Here is a 23,597-nt window from a genome sequence, read left to right as displayed (position 1 = left end):
CCCACCCACACCCGAACGCTAACCCGCACCCTAACTCAAATTTTGTGCGTTGATTTTAGAACTGCGGTAGGATTCTAGACCAGCGCCCCGTCTTCTTCTGTACATGTGTTGTAAAGTACAAATCCAGTCACGAGAATGGTTGTGCACACATGAATGGCAAACGTGCTATTTATAGGGCTAAGGAGAATAGGGCTTTGAAATAAAAAGTTAATAATTAAATGTTTCGTGCACAAAAAAAAGTGTTTACAATTTGAACACACAGAATTAAAAAAGCAAACTATACTGTTTTGATTTGTGTGTTTAAAACCTTTCTGGTTATATAACTTGTCACACAACAGCTGAGTGTTTTGTTAAAATACCCTGTGTATAATGCACTGGCCTGTGTTAGGGTAATCCTAATTAATAAACATGAGCATGCATGATGACGACGCTTATGACGAAAGGACCCCTCTCATGGGGCGACAAAACATTTCTGGAAGTGGTGACCAAATTACACCTCCATCTAACCCGGATCATCTTGTGTCTTTTATATCACCTGGCCAATGGCAAACTCAGACTCATGGGTGAGTTGACAGATCAATTTTTCTGTTTTTAAACGTAAAGTTAATACTTTTATTTAAATTACCAACCCTTTTCATTTTTTGGCGCTGGTCTAGAATCCTACAACAGCACCGAAACAATTATAAAGTAACGACCAATATTTGGGTGTGTGTGGGTCAAGTTTTATTATTTAGTAATATTGCTTGACTCAACCAAACCCAAATGCTAACTGCAACCCCAGCCCAAACATTATTTGTTGTGGTAGCATGCTAGATCAGCGCCCAAATTTTTGTTGTTCAACCCTTAACTGTTTTGTAAAATGTATTAAAGGTTTTTTTAGTTTCTTTTAAAACTCTGAAAGCTTTTTGTTTTTACAGAAGCGAGGCTTCTTCATCTCTTGCCACACTTGCTTCAGACAAAAAAATGTCCGACCCAAGAAGGACCTTCTGTTTGTTTGTAGCTTTTGATGTAATTGTCACAACACTGTTGTGGATTATTTTATGTGGGGTAAATAAAACAGTTTGCATGTCTAACATGAACTGAACAGTTATTTGTGGTAATGTTATAAAATAGAATTACTTGCTTTACACTGAACCAAAGGTAAAATTACTTGTAAAGATAAATGTATTTGTTTATAAAATGTTTATATTCAAATTAGAAATACCTAAAAACAATTTCTTCAAGAAATCAGAAATAAAAAATTTTATATTTCTGTAGTACATATATTTTGATTTATGTTAACCTGTCTTTTAGCATAGATCTGTGAACTGTCCCAATTAATGTTTAATGTTTTTCAGGTCAGTACCAGTAGCAATATGTTATTTTACCGCATTCTATACAAACAAGTTGTTGAATTCGACATTCAAACCACATTGTTTGATGTTGTGGTAAGGCCCTTTCTAATTTTTTAAAGCATGTTTTTTATTAAGTAACAAAAAATTAAAACACATGGGTCTACTTTTATTTAGATTCTTGCAGCTCTCCGATTTGCATTTCTTGAGTTAACTTTTGGAGCTTGTCGTCTACGTCACTGGTGGCCTGTTGCTATTAGTACTGTAATTTGCGATGTTTTGCTTATTTTAAAGATTTTTGCGACTTTTGCAACGCCAGATGCTGTAAGTTTACTTGTTGCCTAGGAAATAATTAATTTCATTTATAAATTGGCATTGTATGGGTATGATCAATGTCTTATATTGGTATAAGACCAAACAAACATGCTATATCAAGCCATATATAGAAAATATCAGCAGTCTGGTTAATATTTTTTCTTAGAAGGTAAACCAGGACGCCGTTTTTCGAATTTGCATATTAAACAACCAATAACATTTTTTAATTGGACAACAAAGTTTTTATCATATTGTGCTTCGTGAAGACTTATTTAAGCAATATCTCTGACTTTTTCTTGTTTATGCTCAGCTGACAACACATCCTGTTTCTGACATCATAATTATGGTGCAGCTGATTTGCATGATGATTAGTCTTATATATAACACTATTGCATTAAATGATGGTGGTGTGATGGTAAGAGAAGGCACATTCATAATTGTAACCACTTGCTGTTGTTTGCTCAGAAACATTATTGCAATGTGCCAATGACCATTGTTCTGTTGCTTACCGACTTCATTTTCACCTGGATTGAAGTCTGGTTCATCGACTCTAAAGTTCTTCCCGAAGAAGCCAAGATTGCCCAAAGTAAGTTTCTGTTATTTTTTTTAAATAAATGGATAGTAGCTGGTGTGTTGATCTTTTATAGTTTAGTGCGAGTATCTGCAATTAGGCATATTATATTATAAACATAAACTAGAATTTTAAAGAAGTTGCTGTGAAACAATATATTCTAAGTTTGCTCACTGATCTTTGTGTACAGTAAAAATTGTAGCAGTTTTAATTTCATCGTGAATTGGTCAATAAATGTTTTTAACTTAACTTTCTATTTTTATTGATGTGCAGAAACTGTCCAAGCATTTCTTCAGCAGTCATACCAGTCAACCATGCCCGAAGAGCAAAGAAATGGTTTCTTTAATCGTAAATTTCCTTCCAGTGCCATGTCTGAGCACTACACCTTCTTCTCGCAACCAGGTTTGTTTATTAATTAAGCATCCAATATGTGATCCATAATTTTGTTTTTTAAAGTTCATAAAATAGTGATAGTTACTGCAATTACCAGGGAAATTGATTTATTTTGGAAAGTCTAATTTTTGTTTATTAATTCAAAGTAATTCCATATCGAAACGTAATTGCATTTAAATCACTGTCAAAAAATATGATAAATAACTGTGGCCCACTGTCAAAAATGTTTACCCACCCAAGCCCTAGCTTGCTATTTGCAGCGTGGTATAGGCAAGTGACAGCATGATGCCTATAACCTTAGAACATAGAGGTTAAATTAGGATTGTTACCTTCACAATTCAATAAACGCCTAATATGTTACCTGTTTTGGGGGGCTGTTTTTTTATATGCAGTTACATTTTGTGCGTTTGTTATGAACAAATAAGTTAATCAAAAAATGATTCAAACTCCTAACGCTGGTTGTGTCCCAAAGTCAACAAACTTTTGCACACGTCCTGAGGAAAAAAGTTTGAGAACCGTTGATCTAAATATAGGAAATTTACACTTGTTTAAAGATATAATTCAGGCATTTGTTTTGTTTGAAGGGGTAATAAGCCATCAGTCTTTGTTAAAATGATTTTATTACCAAAGTAGATATGGTTTCATAAAGTTATTTATTTAAGCAGACCTATAAACTGAATAGTACTGGTGCCTAAGGCAGAATAGCCGACATATAACTATAATATATATTTTAAAGTTTTGTGTTGGCGTTGTTTAGAATCTGAAGCGGGAAGGACAGTGGCTGAGTCTATGTACTACTCCATGCATGGTTACAACAGGTCGCTTGCCCTTACTCAACATGACAGCAAAATAATTGAGGAGGGAAAGCAAGGCATAGATAAACTCTGGATGGCCTATACTAACAGGGATGCATGGAAAGTTGAAAAATCACTGGTGGGTTTTTGAGTACAAATAGTTGTCCTGTGTTTTTATGTATAATATTTCAAAGTGAGATACAGTAAATCAAACTTGCACAAGTGGTGAACATACATATTTATTAGGGTACTGCAGAATTTATAAAGTGTTTTTATGAATTCTTCAGTAGTTTTATTCTAATATCTTGTCGGTTACAAATTCGTCTTATGGTGGTTTTGCATGCAAACACAACATTAACATCAAGTTATTCATACCCATAACATTGTTGCAGACTAGTTTGAGACACGATTCCAAAAGTACATACTAAAGATAAGAATTGACTTTGCGTACTCCAGTAAGACGTTTATTGGACAGTACGCCCATTAGTATAAGGCAAACACACATACGCACCAAGTGCTCGCATTAGGCTACAGATTTATTTAACCACGAGATTGCAAACTGTCCTTAAAATGCGACCAATCCGCTCGATATCCACCCACCGGACGAATCCGACACAATACTACGCAATACAAAACAAAATCGTACACAAAGAGATCACGCAGCGCTGAGAAAACGGAGGCTGCTCACTTTACACAAAGTCCTATTCAACCAGGGAAACCGAGGCGGGGTTTCAAATATGCAAATATTTTAGTCCGCTTTTTGTGTCTTTCAAAGATTATATTCTGGCCTTTCGCTTGTTAGTGTTTTGCAAAACAACTAAATTAAACAATTAAATATTTTTTTGCAATACAACTGAATGTTTTGTAATTAAATTAAACAATCGTTTGACAGCCAAGCGGAGATGTAGTTTTCAGCATGGAAACCCAGGAGCACGGGAAATCTTTCAAAATCGAAGCGGAAATCGAAGTTGCTCCTGCCCTCGTTTTTCAGGTGAGCACGGGATATAAGAAAACAGCATGTTGGTTTTGAAAAAGTATAAGTGGAAAGAGTACAAAAACATACCAAATCCACCGTCAAGTTGTTTGGGGTTATGCGCATGACATATGTAGCGGCGAGTTTGTTGTATTGATAAGCAAACAAATAAAAATTAGATCCTCAAACGTTATGGTTAAGCAACCGTCTTTCTCTCGATTTATCGATTTCAGTAATCCTGTATAAACTTTAAATAGGCTGATTCCAGTTGCAAATAGGTTAGTGCAAGCTGTCCTTTTATGTTAATCCGCAAATACGAACAACTCTCCTCGCGGCGCCAAAGAAACAAATTTTAACTGGAGACGATCGACTGTCCCCCCTCTTGCGTTTATGTAAGCCCCCTCGAAATCGTAAACAATTTGACGAGACGAAGACGTGTAACGAGAGCGACATAATCATCAAATCGCATCCGGGTCGTTGCTCTGTTGCTTCCCCTGCATTTAGGCGAAACCGTTTCCGGACAGTTTCACGGCTCAACTGACGTCATAATCAATATGCCTATACCTGTATCCTCTTCTTAACCTTGTATTTATTCAGTGCTCAAAAAACAGTTTTCTCCGTGTTTGAGATCTATCTTTGGTTTCAGGTGAATTAATATTTCTGGATGGGGTTTTCAGTCCATATAGTGTAAAATTATGTATAAGAGCTTTATTAACCCAATATTGTGTTTAACATATATGTCACTTTTTACCTAACGATATTTTTATCGTTTTTGTTTTGCCCAAGCTTTAAGTTGTTGTACTTGGTTTGTCGAAATAGCTTTTCAGCTTTCGGATTACTATTTATTAATGGTGTGGTTGTCACTCGGTATTTTTTTGATCAGCAACCATTGTCTTTTCAAAACGGTTTAACTTTTCCATATTCTTTGAAACTGTATAAAATACGCCCCTTCGATTTTGGTTGTCTTTTTGTGTTTTTATGGAAGTCTAAGTTGGAACTGAAAGATAGTTGAAAAACGATGAAAAATGCTTTTTACATGGTCGTGCAAACTGGTTCTTTGTGATAAATAAGCTGTGTGCGAGCTTGCGGCTAAACGAAGTCTCGTAATTTTAACTTCTTCCAACTTACGTTGTCTGGTAAATACGCAAGGTTTCTTAAACAATATCATGATTGCGGATAAATCACTGAATATAAATGGTGCCTCGGTTGTTAATCGCTTGTTCATTTGTTCATGATGTTGATTTGCACTTAGGTTAAAAGTTCTGTATGTCAATGAATATGTCGAATAAGATCATCAGGTTGTTTATTCTGGCGTACATGATAGCACAGATCACTTCTTATTTATATTGTCAGTGTCAAACCATTTAATAAACGGTTAGATACGCGTTCAGAGGTGAGTTATTCCAACTCTTTGTCCATGCGGAGTTCGGTTGAAACCTTTTGTATAACTGTCCATGGAAAGTGCGACTTATCTTACCAATATCACCATTAGGTATTTTAAAATTATGCGATGGAAATTAAAATACATCAGAATCGCAAACAGAACCTTCTTCCATCCCTGTAGCCATTTTCAATAGGTGGAAGTTTCGCTGTATAGGCCAGTGAAACTAGGTGAAAAAAAGCTTAAATCTTAAATTAATTGCGGCATAGTTGTTTTGTTGTTTCATCGCGAAAAAATGCAAAGAATTCCCTGAAAGTCACCCAAACGCCATCTATTCGTTATCAGCAACTGTCGAGATTGAATCTAGTCTAGTCAGTGTAACAATAAAGTCCATTGGACCAAAATAATAAAACGAATTGATGACGTCGTTCACTAAAATTGCTATATATGACATATCATTTGCGATTTAGCGTATGTTCTATGTTCTTAGGATGGGTCACATGTTGAAGCCAAAGTACGCCAGCGCAAAACATTAATTTGGTAATTAGTGGATTCAATGCATGACGTCGCTTTTGATTCGTAGAAACCTGGAATGGGTTTCAATTAAATGATAAAATTTTAAAATCAGTTAAATTTTAATGGGATCCGTTTAGCTTCATTTTCCTGATAAACTGTTGCAATATCTCATGTAATGTATAGACCAACTGCATGTAATCAGTGAGGAAATGGAGTGCGGTGGCCATATAACCGCAAGACAATGATTAATGTAAAGACTAATCTGCGTATTTAGGGTACCCAACGATCGATTTTTCTAGACATTTTTGGTGGACTATGGTATAATGTGGAATCTAGATTCACCACGGTAATATAGTACCGATGTACAAGCTGTATCCTGGAACGCGATTTTATAATATGTAGCTATCGACGCGATAAAATTGAGGCAAAATAAATGATTTCTTAACCATACTTTTGGCTTTCGCAGGAAATTGTCTTGAAGACTGAAGAAATGCCTGTCTGGAATAAAACTGTCTCAAGCATAAAGGTAAATCTATAAAGAGGAAACTGCAGAAATCTAAATTCTGTCTAGTTTGACCTCTATTAGGTAAAGTAAATTATGTCTAGCAACCGTCAAGTATATTAGTTCCGGAATTCAAAAATAACAAATCACCTATATGAATTGACAGTATTTTCTACACATGAAAATATGATATATGTATAACATTAAAACTTAAATTTCGTACATACATCATACTTTCTTGAATATTACAGCCATTGGTCATATTATCTTACAACACATAATTTTTGTAACGCCGATATTCGTTACACAACTAAGTCGATTTAATTTTAAAGCATAGCCAACTTTTAGCGAAAACCCTTTACGTTTTTTAATCTTTGGCAATTTCATTAAAAATGTGATTCAACTGCAGTGCACCGATAGACTTTTAATCTAAATTACTTGATGAAAGGTAAGCTCAGGCTTTTTATTTCTTGTTTTTAATTTGGCAATTCTAAATCGAATTCAATTTAGGAAAAATGAAAGCTAGAAAATTATTGTTTTTTAAGTCCAACTGTTGTCCTATTCTAAACTGTGGCATTTGCCGCGTTTGATATTAAATGTCATTTTTAAGTCAAATAATTTATTCCAATTAACAAACACATTAACTTCATTTAGCAATCATTTTGTTGTTGTACCTCAACATTTAAATACAAATTCAATATAAAGTTTAGGTTAACTGGTTAAACACAATATACAAATAACCTTTCTCTTATTTTATAAATTAAGAACAACAGTAACGATGATATAACTTGGTTAATGACTTTATTTATCACTAAGGTATTATTTATTATTAGGTAATAAAACTAGGGGCGTATTTGGAGAAATTTCGCCAAAAATTGGATAAGGAGAATATTAAAAGCAGGAGGCTTGCCCTACATACTCATGTCGTCCATAACACGTGGCAAACAAAGAATGGCCAAAGGTGGCAATTCGCACACAACCCAACGCATTGGGTAATGATTAAAAATGGTATATCTTAGCCGTCAAGTCACCCAGCTTGCCACTATAGTTCCGCACTTGATCGGCTAACAAACAAAATTCGAACATTTGATAGACCGAACCCCTCCTAATGCATGTCGTCTGCCAGTTCACATTTTGCCGCGCATTGCATATCGCGTGCGGCATGTCAAAGTTCTCTTTTTACTTAATTGAAAAGGAATAGCAAGCAGTTTACACATGTATGTTTCATCCCTAAAAAGTAAGCTGTTGTTCGTACTTTTGGAAAATAATCTGCGGTGCAGCGCAACGTGCGAACAACTTATTTACGTGCGGGCAGCGAACACAAATTTTATATTCTCACCCTATCTACCATGGACAGTGCCGGATTAACCATTAGGCTACTAGGGCTATAGCCTTAGGCCCTTGGAAAATTCGACCCTCAATTTTTTTAAGGTTAACTTTTTGTATGGCTGATAGTGGTGCAAATCCAGTACAGTGCAGATTTTGCCTAAAAACTAATGACTTGGCAGAGTCGATATGTGCCTTGTGTGTGAATTGATAAAAAAAAATCGTTTCATTTTTTTCTGACAAATTGGGCCCTTCTCTAGTAAACAGCCTTAGGCCTAAAGTGCCCTTAATCCGGCCCTGACCGTGTACCTTTCGCTGGTTGCAGGTCCTCCGTCGTGTCGGCGAGCAGACCTTCGTGTCTCTCGAGGTTTCCAGCCCGGCCGCAATGGGTCTGATCGCCAGCCGTGAATTCGTCACCGTGCGTCGCGTCGAGGAGCGGAACGGCCTTTATGTGAGCGCCGGCGTCAGCACCGAGATCTGCGATGACTTGGTGCCGAAAACCAACTTTGTCAGGTGTGTGGCTCACCCGCTTTGCCCAAGTTTACTTGGTAAGATGTTTACGCATACCCGTGACCAGTTTACACTACCAAATATCTAGCGCAAGCGCAAGTGCAAGTATTTTTTAATAGGGTAATACGTTAATCGGTGTTCTGCGAGTCTAAGAGATAAAAAGTACAATCCATTCGTGGTTGGTGCCCCTACCCTTTGCATTGGCTCTCAACACTTTGTGCCCCCCTTTTCTCATGTTTTGTAAAAATGCGTCACGAAAAGTCACAAGGGAGGCCTATGAATTCATAATGAAAACCACAACTATGTGTTTGTCTGGATAGTAACTGGTAATATATGCTCATGGACCCCTGAAGATTTCTCCGTGACCCCCTCCCTAGGGCGGAGAACCGATGGTCTAAAATAACACTAACAAATAATTCCAAATTAATACAACAAAAAACATTTTTTCTTATTATGCTGTCCGGCAATAAAGCTCTTGGACCGGCGTGCCAGACAGAAATTCGGATATCACAGAAATGTAAAAAATACATATTTAAGGCCAAGTCTTCTTCTGAATACCAGCCTATTTGTTACTGTCTATTGGTTGTTGAAAGTGTGCAATTTAAATTTCGCAGAGGTGTAAACGGTCCGACCGGTTTCGTGATTGGGCCCAGCGAGAGCGGAGCCCAGTTCAGCAGGTTTACCTGGATCCTCAATACCGATTTGAAGGTAAGTTACTTTGTGCAAAAATATTATGTCAAAATTATCCGAGATACACTAAACCAGTGGTCGGCAAACTGTGGGCCGGGCCATTTTTAGTGGGCCGGGAGTTACTTGTGCACAACTTAGTGTTATCATGTAGTTGTAGGCCCCGTAATAGCCGTACATTCATTGCACTATATCAGTGGTTCTCAAAATATGGGTCGCGCAGGGTAAAAAAAAATGGGTCGCTCTATGCCATGGTGATTCTATCCGGCGACAACAAACTTTTTTCGTTTCATTTTTAAAATAGTTTCAATTCAATCATAACTGAATTATTGCATCATAAATTTTTCACGTGGCTTCAAATCTGTAACCTGGATTATTGCATCATAAGTGGTTTTATGAGCGTTTTTGTGGCAGCCAGGTACAGTAGCTGCTAGAACTGGTGTAAGCTTTTAGTCACCAAACAAGCCACGCTGATATTATAAAGGAAAAAAGTCAGTTTCACCAATCACACTAAAATAAATCAAACATTGTTTCCTAGAACTGTGTACTAGGCTACATCTGGTTGTCTATGTCTTTTTCTATTTCATGCAGATGTTTGAGACTTGGGTCGTGAAATGCTCATAAAGCTCAGATTTGGGTCGCGCTCAAAAAAGTTTGAGAACCACTGCACTATATTGTAAAAGTTTGTTTGACTAAGAATTTGTATATGGTCTCAGCGTGGTTCAGACCCACGTACCAAATGTGGTCCTGAGAGCCTGTCGAACTATATTTTTTCCCAACTTTAACTTTATTTTTTTACTTTAGTTCCCAAATTTTAGTTTTATAGTATGTTTTACATTATGCCATGGCAGTTTTTGGCCATTAAGCCGTTTAATACTTCACCTTAAAAAACAAATATCCTAAATCCGCCACTGTTTTCGTAGTGGGCCTTCAATAGCTCTGAAAAGAGTGCTTTGGGCCACGACAAAAAAAGTTTGCCGACCACTGCACTAAACCAAAACGATTAAATAGCATAATTATTGTTGGTACACAATATTGTTTAAGTGTAGTATAAGATTGGTTTCTTGGAAACAAAGCGTTTCAACAAACACGCGTCTACTGCAAGTTTCAAAAAAGTCCAGTCAGTGCAATGTTTGCGTTCCATTTTTAACCAAGGAAAGTAAGCCTGAAGTGACAGTGTACATTGTACATTGTACATCTCACAACTCGATTAAAAGTAGGCATAATGTAAACTGACATGAACTATTGATCTAATGTCGACTTACAAAATCTAAGCCTGCTTTTTCGACAAGACACAAAAGACGCACTCTTTGGCATTCTCTCGACATAACTTAATTTAAACTTACACTTAATCAAAGATGTTTCGCAGGTGATAATTGAATCTGGTTTATAACTAATCATGAGTTTAATTTTTATTACAGGGCAACCTTTCGCGGCGATTGGTCAACAGCAACCTGACCTCAACCGTAATCGACTTCGTGGCCGCTCTTCGCCGACGCTTGTCCATCTATACCTAATTTGCCCAAGCAGTCGTATAGGTTCTCTTTTTTACTTTTTACCGCTATTGAAAGCGAAATCGGTGACACGCCGCCGAATTCTGCAGTAATTTCCTACTACATCGTTAAAGCAGTCGTTTAGCGGTGTTATTCCCCGATGATCTTAAGTTCTTAACTGAGTTTATCATGGTTATAGGTAACTCGTTCACCTATTATGAAAAATGCGGTTTCTATTGTTTGAGTGACCAAAGCTTCATCAAAATATTGCCAACGAGACAGAATTAGGCTATTTTTTTAATTTACTAAAGCCTTGTTTTCAGTCAATGCCTGTTTTTAAAATAACTCAGTTTTTAATTGTTTCTTTACGTCACCACAATCTGGCCGCCTATTTTAAAAATTGTTTATGAGGAACCCCTTAGTTTTCCTAGTAAATTAATTATATAAGCTCGTCAATAAATTGTTATTTCGTTGGAATCAATTTAATGCCCAAGACAGTCTACAACGTTTGGATAAACTGTACCGTCAGTTGCAATAGGCTGGACGTGGCCGGAAGTAGTTACTTTGGCGACTTATGCGTTTTAATCGAAAATGTTGCCAAGCTTTGGTAACCGAAAGCGCAATGATCATTTTGACGCACGCAAGTTACTTAATGTTCCCTGAGTTCCTCACACGCTTATATTCAGTGTTACTTGCTGGAAAACGGCACTCTCAACATTTTAACTCGTTTAACGTTATAATTTATTATTAACGATAGACGATTTGTCTTGCATTATAAGTTAATGACAGAATAATAAACCGAAAAATCTAACCCTTTTTTATTATTATTTTGTTGTGGATTACCTATTGTGCCGACAATATATTTTAATTTTTAAAATAATACTTCACTAAATCATATATGGTATGTATTGATTTCTATCGCAGTTAAATGAAACTTTTGAATAAATTATAGTTACGTAAAATATATATGCCTATTGTCACGTCACCACAAAACCAGATTGTTATTGGACATGGTTGCCCCATTTTATATGCGCATTCATTTATTTGTGTCAGTAATAATTGACGACGAAAAGAGAAAACCGTTCTATTAATTCTGGTGAAAAAAAATATAGAAAAAGTATTTAATTTTTAATTACAAACCAGCGTTTAAGGACAATTATTTTTGCTCTTACACCATATTAAATTGAAATAGGTTGTTTGAAGATATGATCTTTTTTCTGTGAAAATTTTACAATGGCGCTGGGCGTTTAACACTTGACATCTCTATCAACCACTGATCTCGCGAAAATTTCCTTATTCCTTGCAATACATATATATTTTTTGAATATGCATGGAAAAGGTTAAGTGGGAAAATTTCCCATGCAGCTCTTGTTTTTCGTATGATGTATTTTCACTTTGGCCAATGGTGAACTGCGACCCACGTTCACCCCATCAATTTATGTTGTTCATTTTGTCAAGTCGCTGCATTTCGTAATAAATTGTGCTAAACATTTGCATTGTGTTAGTTAGTTAGTTAGATAGTTAGTTAACCCCGTATCGGTAGGCTTAGTAACAATTTTGAAAGGTACGGTAACAAAATGGGAATGTTAGTAAAATATCTGACTTTGAACAATAAACAGGCTGCGAATGACAAAAACATTTTTTCATTTGTTTTGCTTACATTAAAAAAAAAATCATTGTTTTTATTTATTAATATTTAGGCTTGCTAGCACGAATATATATTTTTCACTACTTTTTAGTTGTGACTAGCACACATTATTTTATTCCAACTGCTCAATATATTTCCCTCAGTGATATTAATCTTGATTTTTCACTTCTTGTATTAAGTTCCATCAGTGTTGTAAAAAAGTCATTTCAGTTCGGAATAACTTAACTCACAGTTAATTTATTTGAAAAATAAAAAATCAAGGTTCAGTCCAAGTCATCGGTTGCAAAAGTCAAGTCCCAATCAAGTCATTATGAAATCAAGTCAACTTCAAGCCAAGTCATTGAAATAGTTAAACTTGTTTTATGATAAATAACAAACACGCAATATACAGTAAGCAAATTTATTTACGTACAAAAATAGAAGATAACTCCACTTTTTTTTATCATTCTATGTAACAACTTGTTTTGTTTTTTCAAGTTATTGGTCAAAAAAAATTTAAGTCAGGTCAAGTCATTTTGGTCAAAAGACCCGATTAAGGTCAAGTTATTTAAGAAAAAGTGACTTAAGTCATTATAACACTGTTGTCACTTACGGAAAACTATAAATATTCACACATCGAAATCCGAGTTATACTGAAAACATATGTAGGCGATATATGACAGTTGTGTGAAAATCACATAAAAAATGTGTGGAGGAAACTAACCGTTTCCTTTCTTAGTTTGACAATCTATAACCAAAAAGCTCAAAGTAATCTGTTTAGGTTTGCTACAGCGCCATTACGGTTTTACGTAAAAAAAAAAGAGTCCGTTCGTTTTTAGTAGCCTATGGCTGATTCGGGTTAAAAATGTATATGGTGCAAGTGGCAACCGAACTTTCTTGAAGTTACTCATTAATTTGCCTTCAGCTTTCGTACTCAGAGGTTGAGGTGGGCTAGAACAGTGGTCCCCAACCTGTGGGTCGCGACCCCAATTGGGGTCGCCATAATAAATTCATCATATTTCCGTTTTAGTACGATTTATGTATTTCGTTTTCTTTACAATGACGTCACACTAATAAACGTGACTGAGCGCACCTTCTACATAAAATTGCTGCTATAGCTCGTAACAGCTGCTAAATCACCTAACGTGACATTTAGCAACAATTAGCTTTGATTTAGCGCAGCGAATATAGCACTTTTCCTCGCAATTTGTTTCACTACGACATTCTTTTAATGAGATATAAAGGGACGTTTTTTCAAAAATGGTTCGTAAAGCTGGATTTCAGCGCAATGAGGTTATTAAAAGCGAACGTGTGCATATAAAGGTCTGGTTGGTCAAAATGTTAACTTTTTGTTATTTAACTTGGGCAACGTGGTTTGCAGATATAAGGAGTTGGCTTTATATTCTTAATTATGACAGCGGATGCAGCAAACCGTTTTTATTTTAACTCGTTTAAAGTCACACAATCAAAGTTTCAGTAAATATTTTCGTAATGACTTCGATGCAATCAACTTACCCGACTTTATTAAATTTTGTTATTGAAACCCCATCCCGTTTTTAAATACATGATTTAGGAATCGGGACAAAGAGCAATGAGCATATTAATCACGAAACATCGTAGGCCAATATTGCTTGGAAGTAGAGCATGAAATGCGGTTATGCTTATATAAAGTGGATGCCAAAACTAGTGGAAATACTATGCAGCCGCAACCATAGCACTGAATGCAATTTATTGTTGAAACAAAGTGATTTTTTTATGTTCGTTCATGTGTTAAATTCAAATTAATTTTGTTGTGTATAATTTTCGCTCGTGCTGCTTTATTCAAGCATTATCTGGATTTTTTTTATTCGTGACTCAAAACTAAATGGGGTCGCGATGTGAATTATTAATTGCATTTTATTTAAATTGGGGTCGCTTATTAAAAAGGTTGGAGACCACTGGGCTAGAACACTGACATTTGTTTAAAATGACTTTTCGGCATGAAGCCTTACTTAATAAGTCAAACAATTTTTTATCAATGTTTGCTATTAAATATTCAAAGGAGACAGTAAATATTCATTTATGATGTGTGTTTGTCAAATAAATATGCCTTTTTTGTGTCTTTTTTGCTGTTACTTTCTTTAGCTTATTATGTATACCCTAACGAGGTATTCTTTAAAATTAAAACTCCATTTGCACAATTTTTAAGGAAATTGTCTTTTTTAGACTATGAAAACACTCTCGGTTGGCCCAGTGTTAGTAACACGATAACTTAAAAAGAATTCTTGTATCGTAAGTTATTTAAAAGAAATAAATATAAGCTATTACGATATTTTCAAAAGGAAGTCTACCCGTTAAAGCTAAATCTAGTTAGGGTTCGGTTATGGTTCACACATTTTTTCAGAATCTGGTTCACATCAGTTTAAGGTTTGGAGAAATTTAAACGTTCCCATTCAGCTCCTGTTGTATCGACCAAAGTTACTTCGAAACCGATTTATAAAGTTGCGGTTCGGGATGAATAAAAGTAAGTTGCGTTAATCTAAAACTGTGAATCTATTAATGAATGGAACGATTATATTTAATTTCTGTTAAAGTGTTGTAACTCATTTTTAATGTAAACTTTCGCAAAGTATTGTTAAAAAAGGCTATTTATTATCTCTGAATCAATTTTCGGGCAACTTTTACAATCATTTTTCCAACTTCTGTTTTTAGTATGTTTTTTATGTTCTAAGGAAATACACTGATCCCATAGGCGTCATGTATACTATATTTAGCCTACATATTTTGATTTGTTCACCATTGGTGAACTTATTAGAGAAAATAAGAAAAACTAGACAGGGTGTGCGGTTTTTGTATATTTTTCTAGGGGGTATAGCGCGGTTCTATTATATTATACCAGAGGGGTATAGCGCAGTTCCACTATATTTTACCAGGGTGTTATTCCTTAGTTATTCTATATTCTTTCAACGGGTCTTATTTGTCAGTGTCCATATACTCCCAATGTTGTGCTTCCAGTTTCGGTGCTTTAGCAGGCAAAAGCGGATGTGGCCCGAAGTTGCGTGTTATAGGTTGGACATGGTGCACTTTTACAAGATTGATTGCCAGTGTTCTTAATATAAATTTTGCTGTGAAGCAAACCTATAACTTGTCTTTATAATTTAAAAATATTTGACAATTTTTTCTTGCACCCTATACGCCTCTAATTGGGGACAAAAGTCAATAGTGTGATGTATTCGATTTAGTTATTTACAGCTATTTACTCCAACCTAGTGACAAAAAACCTTCAAAACAGAATTCGTTCATATCGCTTGCTTTATTCTAGCCGCGAAGCGGCTGGCTCCCTGCTGTGCTTTTTTTGTCCAGCGCGTGCAACATTCATTGTGCTAAGTGTCTCGTCTTGGTGAAACTAAGCGCGTGTGACTTTCCTTTTAGAAAGAGGCTTCTCTTAGGAAATTAACTTATTGCTCCTACAAAACAACATATTTCACCGCCGCAACTTTAAATGAAAAATCTGCCAGACAGTGTACACCACTTTGTTTGTAATTTTTATTCTATAAAAAAATCACTTTAATTTCTATATTTTTGGTTAATTATTTTCCCCCATGGGTTAATTATTTTGAGTTGAGGGTCAAAATTTTGCTGTGAAGCAACTTATAATTTGTCTTTATAATTTGAAAACTATTTAACAACATCTCTAAACACAAAAACGGCCGAATTTAATTTTGCCCCCCTAAAATACTCCCTTTTTATCAAGAGGTAAAATGTTTATTTTAACATCAGCTTTAAATGGTTCTCTAACATTTGTAAAATTTTCAGATTTAAATGTCATTTACTTCTAGTGTAAATATATCATTGAAATTTCCTAAAGTGTTTTGCATTTTGAACCCCCGGATGAACAGTTCAGGGGCAAGGTTTAAAATTTTGCTACTTAGCATTGTATGTGTCATGTATCCATCATCCATAAATATATCAGATTTTTTTTAAATTTTTTATCTCTGAAAATTGCTTAAAACCAAAATTAACAAAAAATGACAGTTTTGCCCCCCTAAAAGCACACCTTAAAACCTGGGCAAAAAAATTTTATATTAGAAACAACTTTGATAGGGTATTTAACAGTTGTGAAATTTTCATGTTCCAACTATGTTGTTTTCCTTGTCAAAAGTGCGCCACAAAAATATTGACTGAAAAAAATAAATAATTCGCACAAAAACAAACATGTGTCCAAAAAAAAATTTTTTTTTTCGGGCCACATAATAAAGAAAGTAGGTAAGGGTTGTGGCTCGATTCTTCCCATTGGCCAAAAAGGAAGCCGGGAATTTCTGAGCAAGTCAGTAACGGTCGGAGCCCAGTACTCGACAACCTGTCTTCACTAGGGAGCAGTTGTCGCCACGGAGGTAGGGCTCGAGTTAAAAACTGCACAAGACAGAAGGTAAAGGTTTTGACCTTTTGTTTGTGGGGTAGCATAGATGTATCAGTAGCCCATAAGGTAAATGTTTAGTTATTTTAAATTTCAGTTATGCTGCCCAAAAAACCCAGGTTTCCCTAGACAAAAAAGGCAGGATCTTACTGAATCAGGTAAGACTCCACAGGGAGCCATAGAAGGCAAACTATTGCAGTTTGGATTGTACAGCATGGTAAATTACATTTCAGTCGAATATTTCCGCACAAGTTCGCTCGTGAACAACCGGCGTTTTAATGATTAATTGTTTTATGGCGTAAATATAAGGTGTAACACAGTTTGGTCATATCCGAGCACTTCCTTATTAGCGATTAGTAGATGTGTGGTGTCAATTGGCTGCTACCGTATAGGCGCTATGACAGGGGTGTCCAACAAGGGGCACGCGTGCTAAATGTGGCATGCGACCTAATAAAAAATGGTACGCAAGCCTTTAAAAAAACACTAAAATTGTTATTTAGCCAATTGTCAAAAAAAATACTATTTGTTATTCAGTCAATTGTCAAAAAATACTAAATTTGCTACACAGCCTATTGCCATTGTTCGTTCACAATATAAAACAATCGCGGCATTTACGTCGAACAATTACATCTGATAATATAACATTGTACTGTTTTGAAGGGTGGGGACATTAGCATAGCTTGGTGTGAAGTTACAATAGTTAGCTCACCGACGGACACTTAGATGCAGTAATGCGCATTTCTACTACACAGTGTTTCAAGTTTAAATAAACGTTTTTGATTTTGGTAAAAAATCGTTTTTATGATTAAAAAATATTGGTTTGGTTACGAAACTTTGGCACGGGAAGAAGTTATAAGATAAAAATTTGCATGCCGGCATGTTTGAGTTGGACACCCCTGGTTTAACCAAATGACCAGAGTCAAGTTATCCAAACGACCAGACGTAGTTGCACCAAGAGCGGCCAAACTATATATTTTTTAAATCTAAGAAAACTTTAAATTAAAAAAATAGACTTTCATCTGCGTTGCAAGAAAGGGCATAAGGTTATAGTTATATGTACACTTTAATGCATTTGAAAATTTAAAATATTGGCGATTATTCACAAAGCCGAATAAAAATATCTTAAACATTGACCAACCTTATTTATAGTATGACATTATAGTGTTTTTACACGGGGTTATTCTGTCAGAATCATTGACATAAAGCTATTTAAAAACATTTTTAGCAACAAAATAGGATTTGGCACTTATGTTTCACAATTTGTAATAAAAGAAACATGTCCTAAAGGTTTCATAATCAGCTATAACGACTATAGTTTCTTTCAATTAAGCGCCCTTATATCACAATTTTTAAATTAATAGCATATATTTTTTTTTTATTTAGCGTATTTATACTTTTATAGTAGATTTTCCTTAATCTTATTTCAATACAAACTTAATTTGTACTACATATCCACGTGTTACTAACTTCCTGTGTTACGTCACAAAAAACACTAAACAATGGGAGTTTGGCAAGTGAACATTTTTTTGAAAAATCTTGATATTGCTTTAATGCTTCTTGCTATACACGTTATAGTTGAAGAGAATTTATAGCAGCGAAAAAATGAGATTTTATTTTACGCTTGGCAACAGTTCGTTCGCCCCGTTTAAGGTTTTCGGTTTACAAGGTCCACCTGAACCCGAAATCGAAAATAAGTTTAATGAGTTAAAAAAGTGTCTCGTTGGCACAGTTCCGTTATCAGTGGAAGAATTCTTGGCCGATTTATCATTCAACGTAACGAAGATGGTATTCGTCGTGATAATGCTAGTCGCCCTTTGCATAACTGGGCGAACATTGGTGAACAGGTAAGCAAACTATTTTATTATTTGGTTTATGCATTTTTTCGAATAAACAAATTTTAAAAGAAATATATAATTTCTGTTTATGCATATTTCTCAAAAATAAAAATTCTTTTTAGTGTGTTATTGCTTCTTCGATGGACATCTAATGTTTTTAGAGTGGGCAGCAAAATGAGCGTTAAGGTAAAACATTTTAACTTTTATTTCTTGTAATACGGTAATAAGGTAATTAAAAGAAACGGCTTGACAACAAATATTTTAAGTAATTTGTTTATAATTGCTTCAATTTGTTTGCAGTTTAATGCGAGCTACTCCAGAAACATTTCTCAGAATAAATGCTTTAAATTTAAAGAAATGAAAGAAAGCAGCAAGTTGGTTCAAGATGTGATTACTGCATACAAAGGTATTATAAATAACGTTATCTAGTTTAAAATCATGTACATATATAATAATCATCTTTTCTGAAACTTATTTGACTTATTTGAAGGTATATTAGATCAAGTCGGCCGAATAGAGGAAATCACATCCAAAGTTGCCAAAAAGCGACCAGCGTTGGAAAAATCGTCAGTTATAATAACGAGCTATCCAGGAGCTGAAGAACTGGGAGGGAAAGCTGGCTCCCGAGCATAAGTATTATTTGGATTTGTGGTCGAAACAGAAGCAACCATTCGTGAAGATTCCCAAAGCTAACTGGAATGAAGTGACAGAACTCATAAACAAATTGCCGAGCGAAGAATTTGCCAGACAATCACCATCAGAGGAAGATTGGCTTCTTTATTACGAAGAGGAAATGGCGGAGCAAGCAAAACTGAAATCTGATCCGACAAACATGAGAAAGAAGATCAACCGCGGTGTGCTTTTCACGTCAGCAATTGTTTCTGGTGCTACTCTGGAAGCTGACAAAATTACGGCGAGAGTTGTTTTAAATTTGCTTGCTATTTGGCTATTTCTTTCTTATTCTTACAATTTTTTATCATTCAGACCGTGGCTGGATACTTATAATGGATGCATTGTGGTTGGTCTGAAAGTTAAACGGAAATATTAATAAATAAAATCTGTCTTACAAGAATTGAAAATATTTTAATTGGTTGTGCAAGAAAAACAACCGATGATCCATTTTAAATGGAATTATTGCGCTAAACCTTTATTTAAAATAGTGGTTCTAAAATCTAAACCCATGGGTGGCGACTTTTTGATTTAAGAACGGCAGTATTTATAGTTGTAATGGAAGACATAATTTTGAAGCTTATTAAACACAATGTTTCAGGTAGAACTTGACATTTTCTATTATGCGCATACACACGTCAAAATCGGGACTCGGGTAGCCTCACCGTCGGCTCAAAGCAAATCAAGGGACGAACTCAACCAGATTATGGGACAGCCAAATTTCGGGTCGCGACCCATCGGTTAAGAAACACTGGCATAGCAAATTTATCTATTTGTTTTACAAAATCAATGTTAAACTATTATCATTCGTTCTGACAAATACTTCCTAAATTAAATGTTAAAAACTAAACTTAAAACAGAGAACAGTTCTGCAAGTATAGAGGAAAATCTGTCGTATTAAAATGTTAAAAACGTAAATGACTAAATCTTTTCCAATCGTTTAATAGGGTATGTATCGGCTACGGTATGTTATGGATTCCACACTAAAAGCTAACATTGTATAACCTTGTAGCCCTATAGTATGATTTAGCTCGTTTTTTAAGGGGATCGCTGCGCAATTCTATAAGATTTACAAAACTTAACATTGCATCTTATCTTTCTTATGCGACCCTTTGTAATGAATTTGCCCATTGTGGTTTAACTCAGGGGCGTATCCAGAATATCAAAAAGGGGGGTCCCGAAATTAGAACTTAGGGAATTCCCCTATTTTCCATCTGACGTTAATGCATAAAAGTAGTGACGGGTATGACGTCATAATCAGTGATTGAAATGACGTCTTAAAAAATAAACAGACACACGCAATTTACGTCAGACCAAAAGCAAACACGTGCGTCAAAACTGCTCAGTGTACGATCGTTAACTTCAGGCGAAAAACTGAACCAAGACGGTGAAGTATGTGTGATTGATTTTGGTAGAATCGTGTTTCGACAATTAGCAGCGTAGTTTCCTAAGTTCAATGTACTGGACTAGCGCTAAATTACAAGCACGTCATTGTTCATTGTTCGTATTTAAAAAAACGAATTTTGTTAATTGCGCCTCATATAGTTTTGAAGGTCTATATTCTGCTACTCATAAAGTTATACTTTAAAACTTAACATATTCGGCTTTCATCTTTAAAATTTTTGTTTATCATGTTAATCGGGTTAATAGGTTCAAAATTATGAGCGGGTCCTATTTTTTCGCTATAAAAAGTGTGACGTTAAGATATTTGAAGCTCTCTACCCCAGCCTAGCGACAGTAATATCCAACAAAACTGTTGCGTCATAAATGCAAGTCATGAGGCGACTGTTGCTTTTTAGAGCAGTGCTTTTCAACCCGGTGTATCGTACACCCCAGGGTGTACCATACTTTTTAAGCTTATACCACTTTGATAGGGTGTACAGGGGTGTACCAGATAACGCATGACAATAGGCCTATGACTAGTTATCTGATAGCAGTTGCGTTACTTTGCCGCTTCTCACTGACCATTGTCAGGTAGCCTCATATTGCTATTATCTCAGATTATCGTGCGATCAGTTTGACCTATAGTAGTAACCCATTGTTTGGACGTGACTTTATGGCTATTCAACATAAACGACGTAAACGATGTAAGCATCAGCATTTGGGCCGCATTTGGAAGAGTAACTTGGGCTACTTAACGAGTGAAGGTATTGAACTACGATCATATTTGGTTCATAAGGCAGAGTTTAAACCTGTTTAAAAACTAAATTTAATTTTCACCCGATCCGTTAAAAATTAGTGCAGTTCTAAGCAAAAAGGTCTACGGCAATTAGGGCATCCAAAGGATTAAAAAGTCTGACTTTTAGACTCGAGGTCTTAAACAATGCAATTAGACTTAACAAATCTGCATAAGAAGATTAAGTTTAATAATACTTGACCAACCCGAACCCCAACGCTAACAAGCACGTACCCTAACCCAAATAATGTGCGTTGATTTAATATGCCCTGGACAAGAAATTATCTTATGCCCACCCGAGTATGGGCCTTTTCCCAGCGTTCAAATAATTATTGAATTAACGCACATATTATTTGAGTTAGGATTCTGGTTAGCGTTTGGGTTCAGGTGAGTCAAGTATTGTTAATTCTATCTCACATTTTTTTAATTTTCAGCGAATTTTTTCAATTTATTTATGCCGGGAATTTACCTAAAGGCAGATTAGTGCATTGCCACGACCTCAAGGTCTAAAAGTCAGACTTTTCTGCCCTTGGATGCCCTATTGGTCGTAGACCGTCTTGCTTAGAACTCTACTAATTTCTAACAGATCGGCTGGAATTTTGGGTATAGCTTCTCAACATTCCTAAATACCGAAATCTCAGTGAAAAAGCGGTTTTCATCCTTGTTCGCATCCCCACGACATATCTTTGCGAGCAAAGATTTTCTGCTCTTGTTGAAATTAAAAACAAAAAAGACACGCTTATGATACGAGCACTCGAAACAAGGCTTATGCCTTGGTTCTCACAACTGACCGAAAAATTTCAACAGCAACGCTCGCATTAAATGGCTAATGAAATTTTGTATTGGTATAAAGATATACTACGGATTTTTTATACTTGCAGCCCTGCTTATCCTTATTCCGATTAGGATTACTACAGATTCGGTGTATTGCGTGGACTGGGGTGTATAAGTTAAACGTGAAAAGGGTGTACCATTCCTAAAAAGGTTAACAGGCACTGTTTTAGAGTAGCTGTTAGCAGTGATGGGATTCAGCCGGTTCGCAGTTCGCAACATTCGCTGGAACCTGGGGTTGTGCCCTGTTCTTGTAACTACTTTGATTATTTTCCGGAAAATACGACTTTTTGTAACAGAACCGGCTAAAATATATGACTTTTGTAATAGAACCGACTAACAAAAAATTGAATTCCACCACTGTACGAATCCCTTGTTTGTTTTTCATGGGTGAACAACACAACAATCGGGTGGTTTTGTGGCAAATTAATAGAAAAATGTTGATTTATAAGAAAACTGTTGGCTGTACGTAATTAGAATTTAGATAAAAAAAGGATATAAGGGAAGAAGGTTGTAGATTTTTGTGGTTTTGGCCCAAGGTTTGGGGGTGCATTTTTTTAAAAGGAGTTTGAAAAAACTAAAATCTTAAAAATATTATTTTGTTAATGGAATATTTACTTCCGGTTTATCGTTTATCTATGGTTTCGGGGGCAGCAAACATATTTTTTTAATTGATTGTAGGTTTTTTATTAATAGAGGGAAATAAAATTGTTTTTTTATTTGGTTTGAGGGCGAAACCCATAAGCGTTTTTCGTGGAAAAATATTTGTATCTACGTCAGAAGTAAAGGCAGACAATTTTCGGCCCATATCTGTCTTGCTTGCAGAAACAAGTCAAGCAAAAGTTGTGGGATGTGTATATGTCTTTCAAAAGTTTATTTGCATCTGCAAAGTCATAGGTGAAGGCAAGAAATTTTTCGGCCCATATCTGTTTTTGCTTGCAGAAACAAGTCAAGAGAAAGTACAACTTGATGTAAACCGTTAAGCGAATAAACCAAAGTGTAAAATATAATATTAGAAAAATTAACCTGCTAAATCACTCAATTTATAATGACCCAATTGTTGTACCACCCATGAAAATAAAGCCCTGAAAAATATCCCCTGACAAAATATACAACAACCGCAACCCCGTCTAGTTATTGCTTTAAGTTTGTTTTTTGTGTATATTCTTGGTGATTGAAAGCTGAATGGAATCAGATCCGGCCCGTTTTAGTTTATTCTCCCTATTTGATTCGAGGCAGAGTAAACTGAACCACGTAATGTGCATTCTTGA

General features: G+C 35.5%; 1 protein-coding gene across 1 annotated transcript; it reads left to right on the top strand.

Annotated features, from left to right (window-relative positions):
- Positions 1-60: 60 nt before the first annotated feature.
- Positions 61-12,282, top strand: LOC146145204 (stAR-related lipid transfer protein 3-like). Its single transcript, XM_083389529.1, has 12 exons — positions 61-563; positions 918-1,047; positions 1,338-1,427; positions 1,509-1,655; positions 2,112-2,232; positions 2,491-2,619; positions 3,368-3,543; positions 4,297-4,395; positions 6,741-6,800; positions 8,428-8,615; positions 9,227-9,320; positions 10,721-12,282. The coding sequence occupies exons 1-12, from the start codon at positions 409-411 to the stop codon at positions 10,814-10,816; spliced, it is 1,485 nt and encodes a 494-aa protein (XP_083245655.1). The 5' UTR covers positions 61-408; the 3' UTR covers positions 10,817-12,282.
- The last annotated feature ends 11,315 nt before the right edge of the window (positions 12,283-23,597 follow it).

Source organism: Ascidiella aspersa, chromosome 5 (assembly GCF_963924565.1).
Source record: "Ascidiella aspersa chromosome 5, kaAscAspe10.2, whole genome shotgun sequence".
Classification (NCBI taxonomy): Eukaryota; Metazoa; Chordata; class Ascidiacea; order Phlebobranchia; family Ascidiidae; genus Ascidiella; species Ascidiella aspersa.
This window is presented reverse-complemented; position numbering and strand designations above follow the sequence as displayed.